Below are 18,569 nucleotides of genomic sequence, written 5' to 3'. Positions count from 1 at the left end.
GACAGATGCATAAGAGTATAAGTGCCGATAACAGTACTATCGGCTGGAATTATGCAAGAGTATCAATGTCTTATAAAGTGCCGATACAATAAATAAGATTACACATTCAGCAAGGATTGGATAGCTAATATCGCACGCAGGCGAATCTGGTCGGCTTCTTCCATTTCCTTGATATCGTCATCGGCAGCACCCTCCACAGGCTTGAGTTTCTTCTTCATGACTAAAGCTTTGCGAGCTTGGATATCTCTTTCTTGCTGAAGGGCTTTGACGGTATTGGGTAGCTGGCTTTCTTCTTGTTGAGCATGAGTTAAGGCTGCATCGATTTCTTTCAATTCAGCCAATAGAGCTGCCTTCCTTGCCGATAGATCCAAGATTTTTTGCTTAAGTTCAGCGCCCGAAATCTGCAAGTTGCCTATGCCCTTGTGCTTCTCATCGGCAATCTGTTTCAGTTGTAGCATCTCTTCTTTGAGTTGAGCCTGAGTTGCTCTATCGGCAATGCGCTGAGCGGCCCGTTGATATTGCAGTTGACGGCTTTCTAGGTGAGCTGCTGGGAAGAGTGCTTCTTCAACATCGGCAGGGACCTGGCCCCGAATTGTTTTGAAAATTGCCTTTGCGGGGTCCGAGTCATCTACCAGTTGGGCGGTACCTTGTTGTAGCAAGTTCAGGAGGGTTTCCAACTTGGATTTAGTCTCTGCCGATATTGTTCCCAGTGCAAGGGAAGAACTTGTTTCCTCTCCATCGTCGTCAGAAATGTCAATGGCAAAGGAAAATAGGCTGTTCGGAGAATCTTGTTCCTGAAAGAAAGACAAGGAGATCAATCAGGGGTAGGTATGAGTATTGTAAAATCAGATAGGTTAATCGGTTTACCTGTTTCAAGGCAATTTCCTGTGCTTGACTGGAGGAAGCAACCTGGAGTATGTCGTGTGGATCAGCTGAACTTGCCGATGGGATATCCTCTATGACTTCATCGGTGGTGGGCTCTTGAGGTATGATGACCGATGATATTGGGGCGGATGTAGGGATCGGCATAGACCTTTGTCGTTTTGGCTGTGCTTCAGTATCTGTTGAAGCTTTGCGCTTTGCTTGGACATCGGCAACGATTGGCTGGGGGGCATCGACACTTGATTGTGAAGCTTGGGCATCTGGTACGTTTGCCGATGTACCCAATTGTTGCTGCAAAACAAGTGTAAGATATGATATTTAACAGATAAAATGTAAAGTCAAGAAGCTACCTCTGAAGGAGTGGTGCTTGATATCGGCGGAATTGCCGATGACGATCCCGTAGCAGCTCTTACCCCCTGATGATTAAGGTTAATATAGTTTGTGATCGGCATAAGTGAAAATAAACAAGGTTGTTACCTTAAAGGCTTTGACCAAGGTTGTAGCAGCGGCCGATGGGGTAGCCCTGGATGTAGCCAGTTTGGACTTAGAAGTGATGGTCTTGGTAAGAATCTTCTGGCGGGTCAAAGCGGCTAAGGTGGGAGCGTTGTAGCCGATCGGCGATGTTGGGGAAACAGGCCGGAAGTTGAAGGGTTTCCCACTTTTGCTCACCGATGGTGCTGGGTTATTAACCTGTTACAAGGGAATTAGTTACTGATAAATGAAAGGAAAAGCAGAAGGGAGTTCAAAGGAAACTTACCGCGTCGTCAGGGATGGCATATTCAGAATCGATCATGTGCCGATATGTGTGAACAGAAGTCGCGAACAGTTGCTCTTTCCACTCTCGCCACCATTGCTTGTATGACTCGGTGATGAAAGATATTGGTGTCCAGGTGGATATATCGACATCTGTGGTATCGGCATCAGGAGAAAGTTGTACTACCTTGTTCCAGTCTGTTCCGCAGGTGATTGTTTCCCTGGGTTTGATCACATCGGCAAAGCAGAGTTTGATTGGCAGTTGCCCAAAAGCCAATTGGCGGGATACTGCCGATGGGTTGTAAAATTCATATGTAATGTTGGTGTTTTTCCCGCTGCCGAATGTGTTTACTGGAATTGCCCTGGGGGTGATGATAGCCATCATAAGCTCATTATCTTGATTCAAAGTGTCATCGGCAAAGTTGAAAAGAAGGGGGAATCTGTTTTCTTCGTCGATATAAGGTACCCAGGCCCTATGATCACGAGAAAGACCATTATAGAAGCTTTGAAAGAATCTGCCGATTTGGTCTTCGTTGGCTTCTGTTCCAGGGAGGACGATTATGGCTTCACCAAAATTGAGGGGTGAGCGTGTTGCCGATTCATCATCCCCGAGCACATAATCTTCAGCAATTTCTCGTGGGAATTGTTGAGCAAAAAAGTCCCATTGCAAACGTTTGTGCATATGGGCATTCAGCCACATGTTGATAAACCACCACGGGCCTCCCAGGTTGCCGATGGGTTCGCCAAGCAGAAGCTTCTGAGACACTTGGTGAAGAAGATGATAAGTGGAGCTCAGAAGGTATCGGCCAAGAGGAAACCTTGCGCCATTAGCTAGAAGTTCAGCTGCAGGGAGGAAGGCGTTGGTTGGTCCTACTGATCGACCACAGAAGATAAATTTTTCTAACCACATATTCAGGAATGTGGCATGTTCCCTCTGGCTAGGTGTCCCGGTTTTCTGGTATTCTTGAATATATCCTGTCCAACCGCCGATGTTACGGGTATTCACTCTATATTCAGGCTTTCTACCATAGATGGAGCCTTCGTCGGCAGTTGAGATGTCCAAGCCAGTAAGCATGTGGACATCGGCAAGGGTAGGAGTAGCTGGGCCATGTCCAAACATAAAAGTATTGGTTGTATCTGACCAGAAATAAGCAGCTGCAATTATCATTGATTCATTTTTCTGCATATCGGCAATAGAGAGCCTGATACATTGGTCTAATCTTCGTTCTGCCCAGTATACTTGCATCGAGTTATTAACTCTCAAGTACCAGTCTTTCCACCCCTTGGTGGTTTTGGGCTAAGATCGGAATGTGTCTTTCCACAAATTCAGAGAGAAATTTTGGGCTCTAAAGGGGATTCTGTTAACCTCTGCATTGATCAGATCGGTTGGATCTGGGTTGCCCATTGGTCCGAGGCATTGGACGTGCGGCTGATCGGTTGGGATAATTAATTTGTTGCGCAGTTCCTAAGGTTATAGAATCCAGAGAATAGAAAAAAAGGGAAAATCACCAACTGAATGAATTTGCGAAAAGATCAAAGTCAAAGGGTAATGGAGGTGGATCGAACCGCGGGGACGTCGAAGTTGATGGCCATGGTCTTGAGGAAACTTGAAGTTAGCACCGGAGAAGAGTTCTTCTTGGTTGAGGTCGCGCGGTTGTTCGTCGGAGTCGCCGCCGGAGAGAGAAAATGCCGAGGATTGAAGGCTGAAGGTAGAAAAGGAGGGTTCCGGAGAAATCTATTTATAAGCCGCCCGGAGTAAGGGTGTTTTGGACTTATCTCTATGTCGCGCGCATATAGGTCGAGACGGTTCAGAAGGATATGGTAACTGTTCGCACGATAATCAGGGGATTGTATAGATGAGTTGATGGCAAGAAATCATGACTTGGAAGGGATATCGATACAGGATATTTTAATTCTGAAAATGGCAGCGTTATAATCTTGCCGATGGGTTGTTGTTTCGGTATCTTAACCATAATCAAGGCAGGAGTGGTTGGAGATTGTGCGATATTTACTGAAGTGTGAATCAAGATTAGATTTGATTGGATTTGATAACAGATCAAGTTTTGGCTTGGAGAGTGAGTTACGGTAATCGGGCGAAGGCAAGCGTTATCTGGAGTAAATTTCGGAGCATTAATGGTTTTATACTCCGAAATTGGGGGGCATGTGTTGACACCGTTTTTTGCACGTGTCAAAATAATCAGAGTGGACTAATCGGTAAGGGGAAAGTTATTAAATACTTTGATAGCCGATGAAAGCCAGCTTGTATAGATGGTTGCCGATAGCTGGTGGTGGTCGATGGAAAGGTTGACTTGGACTCGGGCGTTGCCGATAAGGTTGGAGGTGTTTTTGTCGATGCCGATGAAGGGAGATTTGAAGACTACTGCCGATGAAACAGGGAATATGCCGATGAAGGAAGGCTTGAAGACTACTGCCGATGAAATAGGGAGTATGCCGATGGGAAGGAGGACGGTGAGATTTCCATCGTAATTGAGGCGGACAGGGAAATAGATAGAAGTTGATTTCCTTTTTTATATTAGTTAGAGTATGATTCATGTAAGAGTCACGTGTTTCCTTAGATATGGGATTGGTGTCCTAGTTGTGTTCGGTTGTGTCTCTTTAGATCAGGGTATAAATATGGAGTGAGGGGCAATGTAAAAATATATATCAATCAATATCAAAACCAACTTTTACTCCTATTTGCATCTACTTTTCGGCGACTTCGTCAATTTGCATACTTTTCTTTTTACGAGTTCTCATTGATTCGGCGAGCTGCATCGCTTCAGTGCGATCTTCGGCGATTCTCGAGTTCCGCGTGAGCACCTCTTGGCCGTGACTTCCGGGCGTATCGCTGTTGTCAGGACCAAAGTGTTCGTTTCTTCATCCTTGTCGATTAGCAGGTCAAATCGACTGGCACGCTTTGGATATCGATTCGGGTATTAGCCCTTTGTGTTTGCAGATCCACTTTTGCATCAACACCAGGACACAAAAGCACTGACACTTGTTCACATGTTACAAATAAGTGTTTATCAAACCAATTCCACTAACTACTTCCGCGAAGGGAGAACCTCTTCTTTCAGCTTGTCCGCCAGGTTCCGCGCAAGGGGAGCCACCGCCTTCTCCATCTCATCTAGCTCAACGTCTTCATAGATAGGCGCGAAGCCTTGGCTCATCACCCCTAGGTTGATCTCCTGAGCATAATGGGAATGGGCGACAGTGAAGGCCTGGGTGATCCCAAGGCAAAAGGCACTCTCCTCAAGCTGGCCCACGCGCGCCGTGATACCAGCCGCACGGACCGTGAGGGAACCAGCCCCCTCCTCTTGCGTCACCCATAGGTCATCATAGACCGCCAGGACAGTGGAAGACAGGCGATCATACTCATCACCTTCGACTTGAAGAAGCCCCCGTGCCTCGGCGAGATTGGCGCGCAGACCAGCAGAAACTTCCTCGGCATCCAGCCGTCGGGCCACCTCGACTCCAAGATCCGCTTGGCGTGCCTCAGCCTCCCGACGTGCTTCGTCGCGCTCTCGGATGGCTTGATCGACCACCACGGCATCCTGGTTCACCTTCTACTACAACGTCGCGGACCTCTCCTCAGCCTTCAGCTTGAGGTCCCGCTCCGTCTGCAGCTCTGCCAGGAGCTCGCCGGACCTAAATAAAATTCTCACAAACAGAATACCACGTTTCCCTTAAAAATATCCAGTTGACAAAAAACCAAGTCTTACGGCCTTACCCACGGAGGGTCCAATACTACCCCCCCGGGCAACTATACTTGAATCACCCGGGGGCTCGAGGGCTACACCCATCGGGTGCGCTCGCACGCACCCTCTAGCGAATTGACTCCGACAAAATCAAATACATCCCCCGGGTGACTCTACCCGAATCACCCGGGGGCTCGAGGGCTACTGTCGGGGACCTAATACCGGGGTACCCAAGGAGGTGGAACCAATAACCATCGAACGTTAAAAACTTCTGGACGGACAAGGGCGCCGCTACATTTCTTGCCTGAATGACGGGACTTTGGTTTTGCCTCGCCCGACGCCTTTGGGCTAGCTCCGCCTCGCCCGAGGGCTTAGGGATAGACTCCGCCTCGCCCGACCCCCGAGGGCCAGGCTCGGTCTCGCCCAAGGGATAAGGGCCAGCTCCGCCTTGCCCGAGAGCTTAGGGATTGACTCCGCCTCGCCTGACCCCCGAGGGACGGGCTCGGTCTCGCCCGAGGGACGCCCACAGCACTGCTTCCTGCTCTGACCCCGCGACCGGGGCTCGCGGGAAGCCTGCTCACCGCTCTTCTCCGACCGGCGCATTGAGGGCCGACTAGAGCCATCCGACCAGGGGCTCCCCGTTCGGAGGGAACCGGAAGACGTGCGGAGAAAGGCAAGGCATGGCTTATAAGTCAAAACCACTGAACCAGAGTCCATACCCTACGCCCCGATAGGAAAAGTACTGCCTGGGAACGACAGGATGGGTGCTTTAGACCCTTCCAGGCATAGCAGAGCCTGAATAGTGTTGTGGGCACGTGCTCTTTGTAAGGAAAATGGACCCTAGGCCCATTTACTTTGGATTTTGGTGTTTGATGAACAACACAACCAAATTGGACTAATGAATTTGCAAGTGTTTGTTTTGGAGTTCAATAGAGTGCAAAACGTGACTTGGACGAAGGCGACGTGATGATCCGATGATCAACACCTCAAGCAAGACCTTAGGAGCACAAGAGAAGACCCAAGATATCAAGCAAAGTCCAAGCATAAAGATTGGAACCAAGCCGTACGCAAGATCGCAAAGAAACGAGCTCGCAGAGGCGACCAGACGCTGGACCGGACGCTGGACCGATGGCTCGGCAGACAGGCGACTAGACGCTGGACCGGATGCTGGCGGCAACCGACCGGACACAGGGCATCAGCGTCCGATCGAGTACAGAGAGGTTCTAGGCACGCGAAACTACGACCGGACGCGTCCAGTGGCAGGCGACCGGACGCTGGCAGCGTCCGATCGGTAGTTCACGGCTGCAAAGGTCGGGACGACTGGACGCGTCTGGTCAGGACGATTCAGCGTCCGGTCAGTAGCAGAATTGAGGGAGTTCGACCCCAACGGCTACTTTCTCAGTGGGGCTTATAAATACAACACCCAACCGGCCATTTGAGTTGTGTGGAGCTGAGAAAACATACCAAGGGTGTTGATACACTATTTTAGTGATCTCCACTTGCTAAGTGCTTAGTGTTTCATCAGGTGATTAGCATAGGTGCTTTGCGAAGTGCTTAGGTTGATTAGACCACCGCTTATGCGCTTGCTCTAGGTGTATGCCTAGTGTTTAGTGAGGTTTGTATACCTCTTGCCACCCCGTACTTGCGAGCACAAGAGTTGTACATCGGAGGGGCTTGAAGTCTTGCGAGATCGCACCAACCGCGTTTGTGGTGCGGACGCCACCATGTACCGAAGGGAACAAGGCCCACGGCGTTTCGGCCGAAAGCTTGATAGTGAAGACGGCGGGGCGCATCCAGGAGAGGCTTGCCGAAAGGCACATCGGAGACCCACTTGTGCGTGGGGAAGGCCCGAGGCTATCCACGGAGTTACCCGACCGGGAGCTTGGCCCTTGCGAGGGATTCCTTGCGAGGGGCTCCAACGAGGACTAGGGGGAAGCTTGCGCGCTTCTCGATACCTCGGTAAAAATACCGGAGTCATCGATGGGAGTTTGCATATCTCTACCTTGCTCTTTAAGCTTCCGCATTTACATTGATCATATTATTATCATTTGTGGTAGAGATAGCAACACACTAGCAAAATCATAGTTGCACATCTAAATAGATTATCTTTTGCATAGGTTTTGCTAGAGGTAGAAAAAGAGGCCATAAGTTTGGAGTTAGAATTTTAAGTTGCCTAATTCACCCCCCCTCTTAGGCGTCCACGTGTCCTACAAGTGGCATCAGAGCCGGTTGGCTCATATTTAGACCTTTGGCTTAACCGCCGTTGAGCCGACGCTATTTAGAGTGGTTGGGATGGATACCGCTAGGCCTCCACAATTTGACGGCACTAACTTCCTCTGTTATAAGGCTAGAATGGCTTGCCATCATGAGGCGGTTGATTTAGGTGTATGGAGAGTTACTCGTGATGGGATGAAACCCATTAAGAATCCCGAAAAACCCACGAAGAGTGATAAAAAAGAATTGCATTTTAATGCTAGAGCTAAAAATTGCTTGTTTGAATCTTTTAGCATGGATGTTTTTAACCAAGTATTCACTTTAAATACGATACATGAAATTTGGTTAAAACTCCAAGAGCTCCATGACGGCACAAGTAATGTCCGTGAGCAAAAACATTGTCTAGCTAAGCAAAATTATGATTCATTTGCTATGAATGATGATGAGCTTGTTTGTGATATGTATTCTCGATTGAATCTAATTATCAATGAGCTCCATTCAATAGGATTATTAAAGCTAGATGATGCGGACATCATGAGGAAGATCATCTCCGTTCTACCACAAAAGAAATATGCAAGCATCATCACCATCCTTCACAACATGGAGAACTTGAGCACCATGACCCCGGGCATTGTCATTGGCAAGCTAGTGGCATTTGAAATGTCACATAAGATGGGCCAAGGAGAAGCATCTTCATCAAGCAAAGGCAAAGCTCTTGCTTGTGGCAAGAAGAAAAAGATGAAGGGCAAGAGAGTTGAGTCAAGCTCAAGCTCAAGCTCCTCAAGTGAAGAAGAAGAAGATGAGGATGATGATGATGAACAAGAATCAAGTGATGATGATCAATCTTCCTCCTCCACCTCCGACCTTGATGAAGAATCAATCAAACTTATCAAAAAGGTGGAGAAGATGATCGTAAGGCTCAATGTCAAGGGTGTGCCTAGCCAAATTCAAGACCTCGTTTTCACTAATCAAAGAAACAAGCAAAGAAAGAGGGGATGCTATGGATGCGGCGAGTTGGGGCACTTTGTGGAAGTTTGTCCAAACAAGCCCACACCCAAGACAAAGAAGAAGGCATGCAAGAACAAAGCCCTCACAACAATAAGGTCATGGGATGATTCTTCAAGTGAAGAAGAAAACCATCACAAGAGGCGAGGTCACAAGCACTCATCATCAAGCTCTTCTCGTGTGTGCCTTATGGCACGAGGTAACGAAAGCTCATCCTCTAGTGAGAGTGATAGTGATGATGATTTGCCTTCTTACAATACAATTGTGCAGCAAAATCTTAAATATGCTAAAGTTTGCACTAGTCAACAAAAGAAGCTCAAAACTTTAAAAGAAGAGCTAGGTAGTTCACAAGAAGCATACAAGAATTTGCTTGAACAATATGAAAACTTTGCAAATCTCAATGTTGAACTATCTACTAAAATTGAGCAACTTGAGGCTAGTGCAACAACAAGTGCATGCACAATTAATGATAAGCAACTTGAAAAGAAAAATAAAAAATTAAAAGAAAAGTTAGCTAGCTCACAAAATGATTATCAAAGTTTGCTTGTTAAAATGGAAATCATGTGCAAACATTGTGATGAGCTAACAAATAAAGTTGCTAATCTTGAGGCCATCAAAATACCCCCACCAAGGCATCTAAAAGAAATGACATAATTAAAAAGGATGCATCTACCTCTTGCAATGATTTATGTTTAAACTCACCTTTGTGCAACCAAGCTTGTGTTGAGAAAGTGATTGTAGATACATGCACACAAGAGGTTGCAAAACAGAATGAGCAACTCAAGCAAGAAGTAGCTCGCCTCACCAAGGACTTGACTCAAGTGAAAGGCAAGGCGAAGCAAACCCAACTTCATCAAGATAACACCGTCAAGGGAGTGAAGAAGCTTGATGAAGGACAAACCGTGGTTTGCTACGTGTGCCACAAAGAAGGCCACAAGTCTTATGAGTGCAAGGTGAAGAATGGGGGAGGAGCAAAGAAGAAGGAGAAAAAGCAAACAAGCAAGCTCTCCAACACCTACACCAATAAGTTGGACAAGAAGGCCTCCACACCTTATCTCTTGAAGAAGAAGAAAAATGACAAGGTGGTGGCCATCAAGGTGAACAAGCAAGCAAACAATGGGGTCAAATGCTTTTGGGTGCCAAAGGAAATCATTTCCAACATGAAGAGCACCAAGAAGGTTTGGATCCCGAAAGAGAAGTGAGAAGTCCGTCGGACCTTGGGGAATTTGGAGACTTGGCAAAGTATGGGTGCATTTCATGGGGTGCATCATGATGGACAAAATCATTGCCAAGTGGGTTAGTGAATACTATGGACCCAAATTCCCCTTCCCATGTTAGGTAACTAGATTCAATTTACTTCAATTGATATTAGATTTAAAATTTTCCTACAATTGGTATCTTTAAGTATCTAGTTATCTTTCATACCTATGTTTGCATTTACATGTTTAAATCATTTGCCATGCATACAATAGGTATATCTTATGGTAGGATTGCTTGGTTTCATTTTTTAACCCTTGGAGCAAATCTACATGGTTTAAAATTGTTTAGAAGCAAGGCACATAGCTTGTCTAACAATTGTTCATTAAATATGTGCCAAAGTCCAAATTGTAGATAATTTCTCCCAAATATCATCTTTCAAGTGGTATTTTGATTCCAAAATCAATTGTGCATGAGTACTACAAGTATTCCATGCTTGCATGCACAAATTTAGGGGGAGGATCATCTACAAGATGGATGGTTTGAGACTAACACTTTTTCAAGTTTATCATGTGTGTAGTAGTCTCATTGCAAGGAAAATGGAGTCCTCGGAGATAAGCATCATTCTTCATTTGGTGTCATCATGTTGACTTCATTTTAATATTCATACGCTTTCTCCATACATTATATAGATTAAACTCCTTTATGCAATAATTTGCAAATTATGCATATGCTTTGCCTTCCACCATATGTATGCATATATTTAGGGGGAGCTTAGTCTATATAATGTGAGAGTCAAATTTTGTGATCTATTTCACCCTATACACAAAGGATCACGAAATTTGACCCTCCCTTGTGCTACTAATGTCTTCCTTTTCGGTGTTTGATGCCAAAGGGGGAGAATTTGGAGGACCAAAGGCAAGCATTAAGTTAATGTCTACAAATGGTAATGGTCCGAGAAAGGGAGGATAGTGGATTATGGATTAGTCTAAGTAATGAGGAGAATTTATAGGAAGCAAGACTTTAATCCATAATGCCACAAGGGGACATTTGCAAGGGCAAGTTAGGTCTTCAATTGGTATCATAGTCTTTCAAGTAGTATCTTTTTAGCATCATATAACGTTGCCCCTTGCATTGCATTCTAGCGAGTAGATAGTTTTTAAATTCAAAATTTTTATTATTATTTGCTTGCTTTGGTCGTGTTGTCATCAATCACCAAAAAGGGGCAGATTGTAAGGAAAATGGACCCTAGACCCATTTACTTTGGATTTTGGTGTTTGATGAACAACACAACCAAATTGGACTAATGAATTTGCAAGTGTTTATTTTGGAGTTCAATAGAGTGCAAAATGTGACTTGGACGAAGGCGACGTGATGATCCGATGATCAACACCTCAAGCAAGACCTTAGGAGCACAAGAGAAGACCCAAGATATCAAGCAAAGTCCAAGCATGAAGATTGGAATCAAGCCGTACGCAAGATCGCGAAGAAACGAGCTCGCAGAGGCGACCGGACACTGGACCGGACGCTGGAAGCGTGACCGGACGCTAGACTGGTGGCTCGGCAGATAGGCGACCGGACGCTGGACCGGATGCTGGCGGCAACCGACCGGACGCAGGGCATCAGCGTCCGATCGAGTACAGAGAGGTTCTAGGCGCGCGAAACTGCGACCGGACGCTGGCAGCGTCCGATCGGTAGTTTGCGGCTGCAACGGTCGGGATGACCGGACGTGTCCGGTCAGGATGATTCAGCGTCCGGTCAGTAGCAGAATTGAGGGAGTTTGACCCCAACGGCTACTTTCTCAGTGGGGCTTAATACAACCCCCAACCGGCCATTTGAGTTATGTGGAGCTGAGAAAACATACCAAGGGTGTTGATACACTATTTTAGTGATCTCCACTTGCTAAGTGCTTAGTGTTTCATCAGGTGATTAGCATAGGTGCTTTGCGAAGTGCTTAGGTTGATTAGACCACCGCTTATGCGCTTGCTCTAGGTGTATGCCTAGTGTTTAGTGAGGTTTGCATACCTCTTGCCACCCCGTGCTTGCAAGCACAAGAGTTGTACATCGGAGGGGCTTGAAGTCTTGCAAGATTGCACCAACCGCGTTTGTGGTGCGGCCGCCACCGTGTACCGAAGGGAACAAGGCCCATGGAGTTTCGACCGAAAGCTTGATAGTGAAGACGGCGGGGAGCATCCGGGAGAGGCTTGTCGGAAGGCACATCAGAGACCCACTTGCGTGTGGGGAAGGCCCGAGGCTATCCACGGAGTTACCCGACCGGGAGCTTGGCCCTTGCGAGGGATTCCTTGCAAGGGGCTCCAACGAGGACTAGGGGGAAGCTTGCGCGCTTCTCGATACCTCGGTAAAAATACCGGAGTCATTGACGGGAGTTTGCATATCTCTACCTTGCTCTTTAAGCTTCCGCATTTACATTGATTATATTATTATCATTTGCGGTAGAGATAGCAACACACTAGCAAAATCGTAGTTGCACATCTAGATAGATTATCTTTTGCATAGGTTTTGCTAGAGGTAGAAAAAGAGGCCATAAGTTTGGAGTTAGAATTTTAAGTTGCCTAATTCACCTCCCCCTCTTAGGCGTCCACGTGTCCTACACTCTTCGCCCTACAGAGTTGTGGGCGCTGCCTTCAGTCCTTGGGCATAGAACCCGACATAGACATACGACAACCACTATGGTCTAGAAAAAGACTTGCGTCCATGACAAATGATGGATATGCTATCACCACGATATGGTCCCAAGGGAGCGGCACCCGCTTCATGGCCCCTCGGGTCCACTAGATCGGAGTATTCGCTTCAGCCTCTGGACGCCCCCTCTAATCAAAAGGCTTTGCCCATAGCACTGCTTCCTGCTCCGACCCCGCGACTCCGACCCCACGACCGGGGCTCGCGGGAAGCCTACTCACTGCTCTTCTCCGACCGGCGCACTGAGGGCCAACTGAAGCCATCCAACCGGAGGCTCCCCGTTCAGAGGGAACCAGAAGACGTGCGGAGAAAGGCAAGGCATGACTCATAAGTCAAAACCACTGTACTAGAGTCCATACCCTACGCGGGGCAGTACTCTGTAGCCATCCTGACATTCTACAGTGGCATTGACAGTATTGTTGGCGCTTATCATCATTTCGCACCCACCGGAATGGACAACAAGGCTTGGTAGACGTGAACAACAAGGCTAGGTAGCGTACGCATCCGAGCCCTCTCACTTGTAAAGCCGTCCCCTTCATCTATAAAAGGGGATGTGCTTCCTTCAACGAAGGGATGGACTCTTGACGAACAACACACATCACACACAGTCAAGCTGCTATCAAGCTCTTGACATCCTTTTAACCCTTCCATCAGAGATCTAGGACCAGTCCCTCTCTCGACCGTTTGTATCCCCTACTACGAACCATTTTCGGTGCTAATAACATGAGCAGCAACAGACTGGATGTAGGGACATTCAGCCCGAACCAGTATAAATCTTGTGTCCATTAGCGCACCATCCGGGCCTAACGCGCATAACTATAAATTTACTCGTCGGTGCTTATTCGAAACACCGACACATACACTTTGCACTTACTTCATGCTTGTTTGGACACACAAACTCTAACGTATTCTTAGGGTTTATCATAGCTCGATCTCCGCAATCGCATAGAGGAGGTTCCTCGAGTTGTCTAACTGTGGCTAGGTGCTTCTCCTTAGCCGTCATTGCCAGAGGGTTAGGGGGGTGGAACCCACCGCTTGAAGTGCTCACGTGGATGTCTCCCTCTAAACCAATCGTCGAAAAAGAGGTACCTAGGATCAAACTTGTCTGCACCATCGATCCACTGAAAGAAAAAGCACCTCTCATGGTCCTACACAACAAGATTCCAACAAAATATTAGTACCATACTTAAACAAACAAAGAAAAAGGATAGTGCAAACAATTTCTTATATTAAACCGACTACATGTGTAGAAGCAAGGCGCGGCTGTGTCCGGATGTTTCGATTGAAAACATGGGCCGGGAAACCACAGTCACAGTTAGGGACAGGAAGGTCAGGAGGGACGGGGGCATCTTTGCTAGACGCGTCGGGGTATAATTCTCGAGGACGACCCCGTTTTCGCCAAAACTCCTCCCGAAACATTTCTTACATCTAACAAAACAGATGTAATTTAACAAACATAAATCAAAACATCACAAAAAAATATCAATGAGAACCATAACTACAATACAACCAATTTCGTTCTAAGAACCGAAAGCAGTTAACATTATACCCTAAACCTAGGGTTTCTCATTTGATCTACAACAATGAACCCATAACATAACTACATGCGGCTAGGTTTGCTAGCTTTTTCCACGCCTTGGAATCAACCTACGGTTGTATAATACATATATTGAGGGATACAATGAAACCCTAAGTGATGACGATTCTTAGGTTAAAAAATCCGACTAATATATACCGAATCGATGCGAAAAAACAAGGAGGTGAGCGAGTATACCTTGCTCTCGAAGATCTACGGATCAAATCAAGGTTTTCAAGGTCCAATATGTCGATTCGTGAGGTAAGGTGAAGTGGGGAGAGAAAAACCCGAGAGGGAGGAGAAAGAAGAGGAAGAACATTCGGGCAAGAAGGTTGGGCTGGGGTTAAATGCAGGGAGCTCGGCGCCAGAGTGACTGGCGCCAAGCTCGACGCCAAGATCTACGGCGCCGAGCTCGACGCCAGTCACTCTGGCGCCGAGCCCCCTGGCAGGTCATGGCCCCGTGTCCAGGAGCTCGGCGCCAGTGACGGTGGCGCCGAGCTCGGCGCCAGCATCAATGGCGACGAGCTAAGGGTCCATTTCCTGAATTCTTTTCGTCAGGGGTCTATTTGTGATAAACTTTCAAAAAAGGGTCAAATTGTAAAAAAATCGGCTATTGGGGTGGTTTCGCTGATATGACGATCCGGTTTTGATGACATGGCGTCTAGGCCCACCTGTCAGACTGCACACTCCCAACACCATCACCGGCCGTGCGCACGCACTACCGTCCACAGGACGCCTCACCTGCCAATGCTCGCCTTCGTCTTCACGGCTCCTACTCTTCCTCCTCCGCGGCTCTTCCTCCCTAAAAGGTTGGATGCGGGACGAGATGTCGTGTCTCGCGTTGCGCCTGCCTATCGTTCCTTCGCGATTCCCCGGGCCGCTCGCCGCACCGTCTCCGAACTCCGGAACCCCTGTTCTTGTGCCGCGCGCCGCCAAGCCTCACGCCGCCGCGGTTCTTGTGCCGCACGCGCTCATGCTCGCACGAGCCAGGAGGCCGCCGCCGCCCACCGGGTCAAAGCATCCGCACGGAAACAGTCACGAGCGAGACAGGCCGCCGCCAGGTCAAGCGTCCGTATTTGGGGGCCAAGGTGACTGACAGCTGGGCCCTGCTGCCATCATGTCTTTCATCGTCAGGTTGTAGTGCCACGTAGGCAAAACTAGCTAACAAAATCATTCTAGGGGTTAATTAAACGGTTTGGAAAACTTTAAGTACTCGTTTGACGGTTTTAAAGTTTAGGGCGTAAAATAGCCACTGCTGCTTTGTGAGGTTTTGGTTGCTTTTGCGCGAGAGTATGCGGCGCCACACGAAGTCAGGCTCCGGGGCTCGGCTGGGCCTGATCTCGCAGGGAGAATTTTGGCCTGGGCGCGGGCCTTTCTAGCATGGGCTTCTGGTACTACCAGAAATGGGCTAGAAGATCAAAGTCCTCAAGCACTCGTTCAAAAATCTCAAGGCCTCCGTAAATTTCTAGCAACAAACTGGAACTAATTTTCTCAATAATACTCAAGGAAACCACGAATCTTTATATTATTAAAGAGAATTAAACTTAGTTTGTTATACACAAGAACAACCTTCACTAACGCTTTGACGTAGCGTAGGCAAGAACCGACGTTGTTGCAGAGGACTCCCCTTTACATGGACCATTGGTTTGCACTGCATCATCTACAATTCCTAATCTGACTGGCAAAAATAGTGCCCTGAATTTTGTACAGGTTCTGTTTCTGTCATCAGGGTGATGCACCAAACTGCAACTCTCGAACCATCGCATGTATGTTACTGCTATCTGTTGCTAGGTGCCTACACAACACTGACTGACTCTGACGGCGTTAAGCCCAGACCAGATTTATTGGTAATAGTAACCTGAATATATGCTATTGGTAACTGGTAAGGCCCATGAGGCCATGATCATGCTTCTTGCTTCAGCGACCAGGTGCTATGGGGCCTGAGATGCTGCAGATAAGTGAGGTTCGACAAGGTTTCCGGTATCGCACCTTGAAGACAATTGTAGGATATGTCGATAAAAAATAATTGTTGAGCTGCGCCTATGGATTTGGGAATTTCACCATTGATCCGGTTATTCCGAAGGATAAGCTGGTTCAGCTCAGTGAGGTTGGACAGGGTCTCTGGTATTCCTCCGTTGATTTGGTTATATGACAAGTCTAATTCACTAAGCGTTTGCAGTTGGAAGATCTCTAAGGGGATTGGGCCCTCCAACATGTTGTTGGATAGGCTTAAAGTTTCCAGCAAGGGAAGACTTCCGATGGCGCGAGGAATTGCACCGCTAATTTTGTTGTCATCCAGGTACACCATGGTAAGGTTCGTAAAATTCGATATTGATGACGGGATGACGCCGACGAGCCTGTTGTCGGAGAGGTCGAGCGTATCTAGGTGTGGAAGCTGACATCGTGTAGAGAAAGGATTCTCTCCGGTGAGGTTGTTCTCGTCTAGGATAATGGTGGTCAAGGAGGAGCAATTGCAGATATCTGGGATTTCACCGGTGAGATTGTTGTGAGATAGGGAAATGTCAGTCATGCTTTTTAGAAGGCCAAGCGTTTCAGGGATTACCCCTGTGAGAAGGTTGTTGTCACTTGTCAGGGCTCAGATACCCCAGCCGTGACAGCTTGCCAAGCTCTGGGGGGATGCTGCCCGAAAGTTGGTTGACACTGAGATCAAGAACCTCAAGTGCAGACAGGTTGCCGATCGCCGGTGAGGTTGAAGGCAGGGAGTTGGAGGGAAACTACACGCCCTCTCGAGTCACATGTAACACCAGTCCAAGTCCACATCCTATGGGAGCCCCAATCGGAAAGGTTCCCTTGGACGCAAGATTTGAAGGAGAGCAGCGAATTACGATCGACGACAGCCGGTTCAGTTGCAGAGACATGGAAGGAGCTGACAACGGCAACGGTGATGGTTACGAGGGCGAGGAATCTGGGCATTGTGAAGATGGAGAATGCAAAGAGGAACTAAATACTGTAGCAAGTATCTGGGCATTGTGGAGAAAGCTTTAGCTCTGCTATCTGGATTTGTGGAAAGCAAGCTCTAGAGATGGAGATCCTTGGCTTAGTTGCTTCTAGCTGTGAACAAACACTACGCCCCTGACCCCTGTGATTTAAATAGGGAGGGAGTGCGTGCAAACCCATGCTTTTTCAACTCAATTTTTTCTATGGTACTAGTAGGAATTACAAAGTGACGCTGTTGTTGGTAAACACAGTGCCTCTAAAACGTAGATCAGGGGTAAGCATCTTACTTAGATGGGAAAACTGTTGATGTACGTCGCCCTAGGTCATCATTCGGTCCATCGCGCCGCAGCGGCTTGGACGCCGGTGTCATGGCAGCTCGGTGCGGTGGAGTCCAGTATAGTGGTAGCGATGCAGAGGCGACGACGGCGAAATCAGTGGGTCTTCCCGTCGCTGGCAGCACTATCTTTAGATCGTGTTAGGTTTAGCTGGTGGTGGTTCATGGCAACTCCGGTCAACCTCGTAGTTAGAGCCCTGATCCCCACCTCTCTTTATAGTTCTGTGCGACAGGGACTTACCAACCATATTAGGGTTAGGCGCCTCTGATTAGGGCGCAGATCCAAGGGTCCAGGGCCTATTGGTGGAGATCAACTAACATTCTCTCCCTTGATCTCACTATCATCTTTCAATTTCATATCATTTACTTTTGTTCATTCCATTATAGATTAGCGTATAGAGCATGTTTCATCGTCACAGTCAATTGTCGATAGATTTAACAGCTACAACACACCACTATGTTCTGAAATAGATACTTAACTTTGGGCCTTCTTTTGTCTAGGAATTTTAGGCTTTTCCTTAAACCCATGCTAGCTACATGTTCTCTGAACATGTTGGGTGGTAAACCTTTTTTGTAAGCGGATCCGCGAGCATCTTTTCGGTATTTATATGCTCAGGACTTATGACATGATCCCGAACTTTATCTTTCACAACATAATACTTTATGTCAATGTGTTTGGTAGCACTACTTGACTTATTGTTGTGAGCATACTGTACTGCCGGATTATTATCACAGTATAACTTACCGAACTTTATCTTTCACAACATAATACTTTATGTCAATGTGTTTGACAGCACCACTTGACTTATTGTTGTGAGCATACTGTACTGTCGGATTATTATCGCAGTATAACTTAAGTGGTCTATAGATGTTGTCAACCACCTTCAAACCAGGTATGAACTTCTTTAGCCAGTTCATCTGCCCCGTTGCCTCACAACACGCTACAAACTCGGTATACATTATGGACGATGTAGTGACGGTTTGCTTTGAGCTTTTCCATGACATAGATCCCCTTACGAGAGTAAATACATATCCAGACGTGGATTTTCTATCATCTCCCGTATAATCAGAATCAGAATATCCCACTATATAGAGTGAATCTGATCTTCTATACGTCATCATAAGGCTTTTCGTTCCTTGCAAATAATGCAAGACTTTCTTTATCATTTTCCAGTGTTCTGTTCCAGGATTACTCTGAAATCTGCCAAGTAACCCGGTAACAAATGCCAAGTCAGGGCGCGCATATACTTGA

General features: G+C 47.1%; 1 protein-coding gene and 1 long non-coding RNA gene across 2 annotated transcripts; both read right to left on the bottom strand.

The window, feature by feature from the left end:
- Positions 1-670: 670 nt before the first annotated feature.
- On the bottom strand, positions 671-1,416 carry LOC136525352 (uncharacterized). Its single transcript, XR_010776499.1, has 4 exons — positions 1,360-1,416; positions 1,233-1,298; positions 868-1,173; positions 671-794 (listed from the first exon to the last, which is right to left on the bottom strand). It is a non-coding gene; the product is annotated as an uncharacterized lncRNA (long non-coding RNA).
- Positions 1,417-1,463: 47 nt separating this feature from the next.
- On the bottom strand, positions 1,464-3,100 carry LOC136525707 (uncharacterized). The gene is made up of 3 exons (XM_066518600.1): positions 1,640-3,100; positions 1,516-1,572; positions 1,464-1,472 (listed from the first exon to the last, which is right to left on the bottom strand). The coding sequence occupies exons 1-3, from the start codon at positions 2,879-2,881 to the stop codon at positions 1,464-1,466; spliced, it is 1,308 nt and encodes a 435-aa protein (XP_066374697.1). The 5' UTR covers positions 2,882-3,100.
- Positions 3,101-18,569: the final 15,469 nt, after the last annotated feature.

The sequence above is a fragment of the Miscanthus floridulus genome, chromosome 19 (genome assembly GCF_019320115.1).
Source record: "Miscanthus floridulus cultivar M001 chromosome 19, ASM1932011v1, whole genome shotgun sequence".
NCBI lineage: Eukaryota > Viridiplantae > Streptophyta > Magnoliopsida > Poales > Poaceae > Miscanthus > Miscanthus floridulus.
This window is presented reverse-complemented; position numbering and strand designations above follow the sequence as displayed.

Bases quoted from the DNA above. Each gene is read 5' to 3' on its own strand.
- LOC136525707 (XM_066518600.1), bottom strand. From the start codon at position 2,881: ATGCAAGTATACTGGGCAGAACGAAGATTAGACCAATGTATCAGGCTC. The intron at 1,573-1,639 runs GTAAGTTTCCTT...CCCTTGTAACAG, and splicing joins ATGCCATCCCTGACGACGCG to GTTAATAACCCAGCACCATC.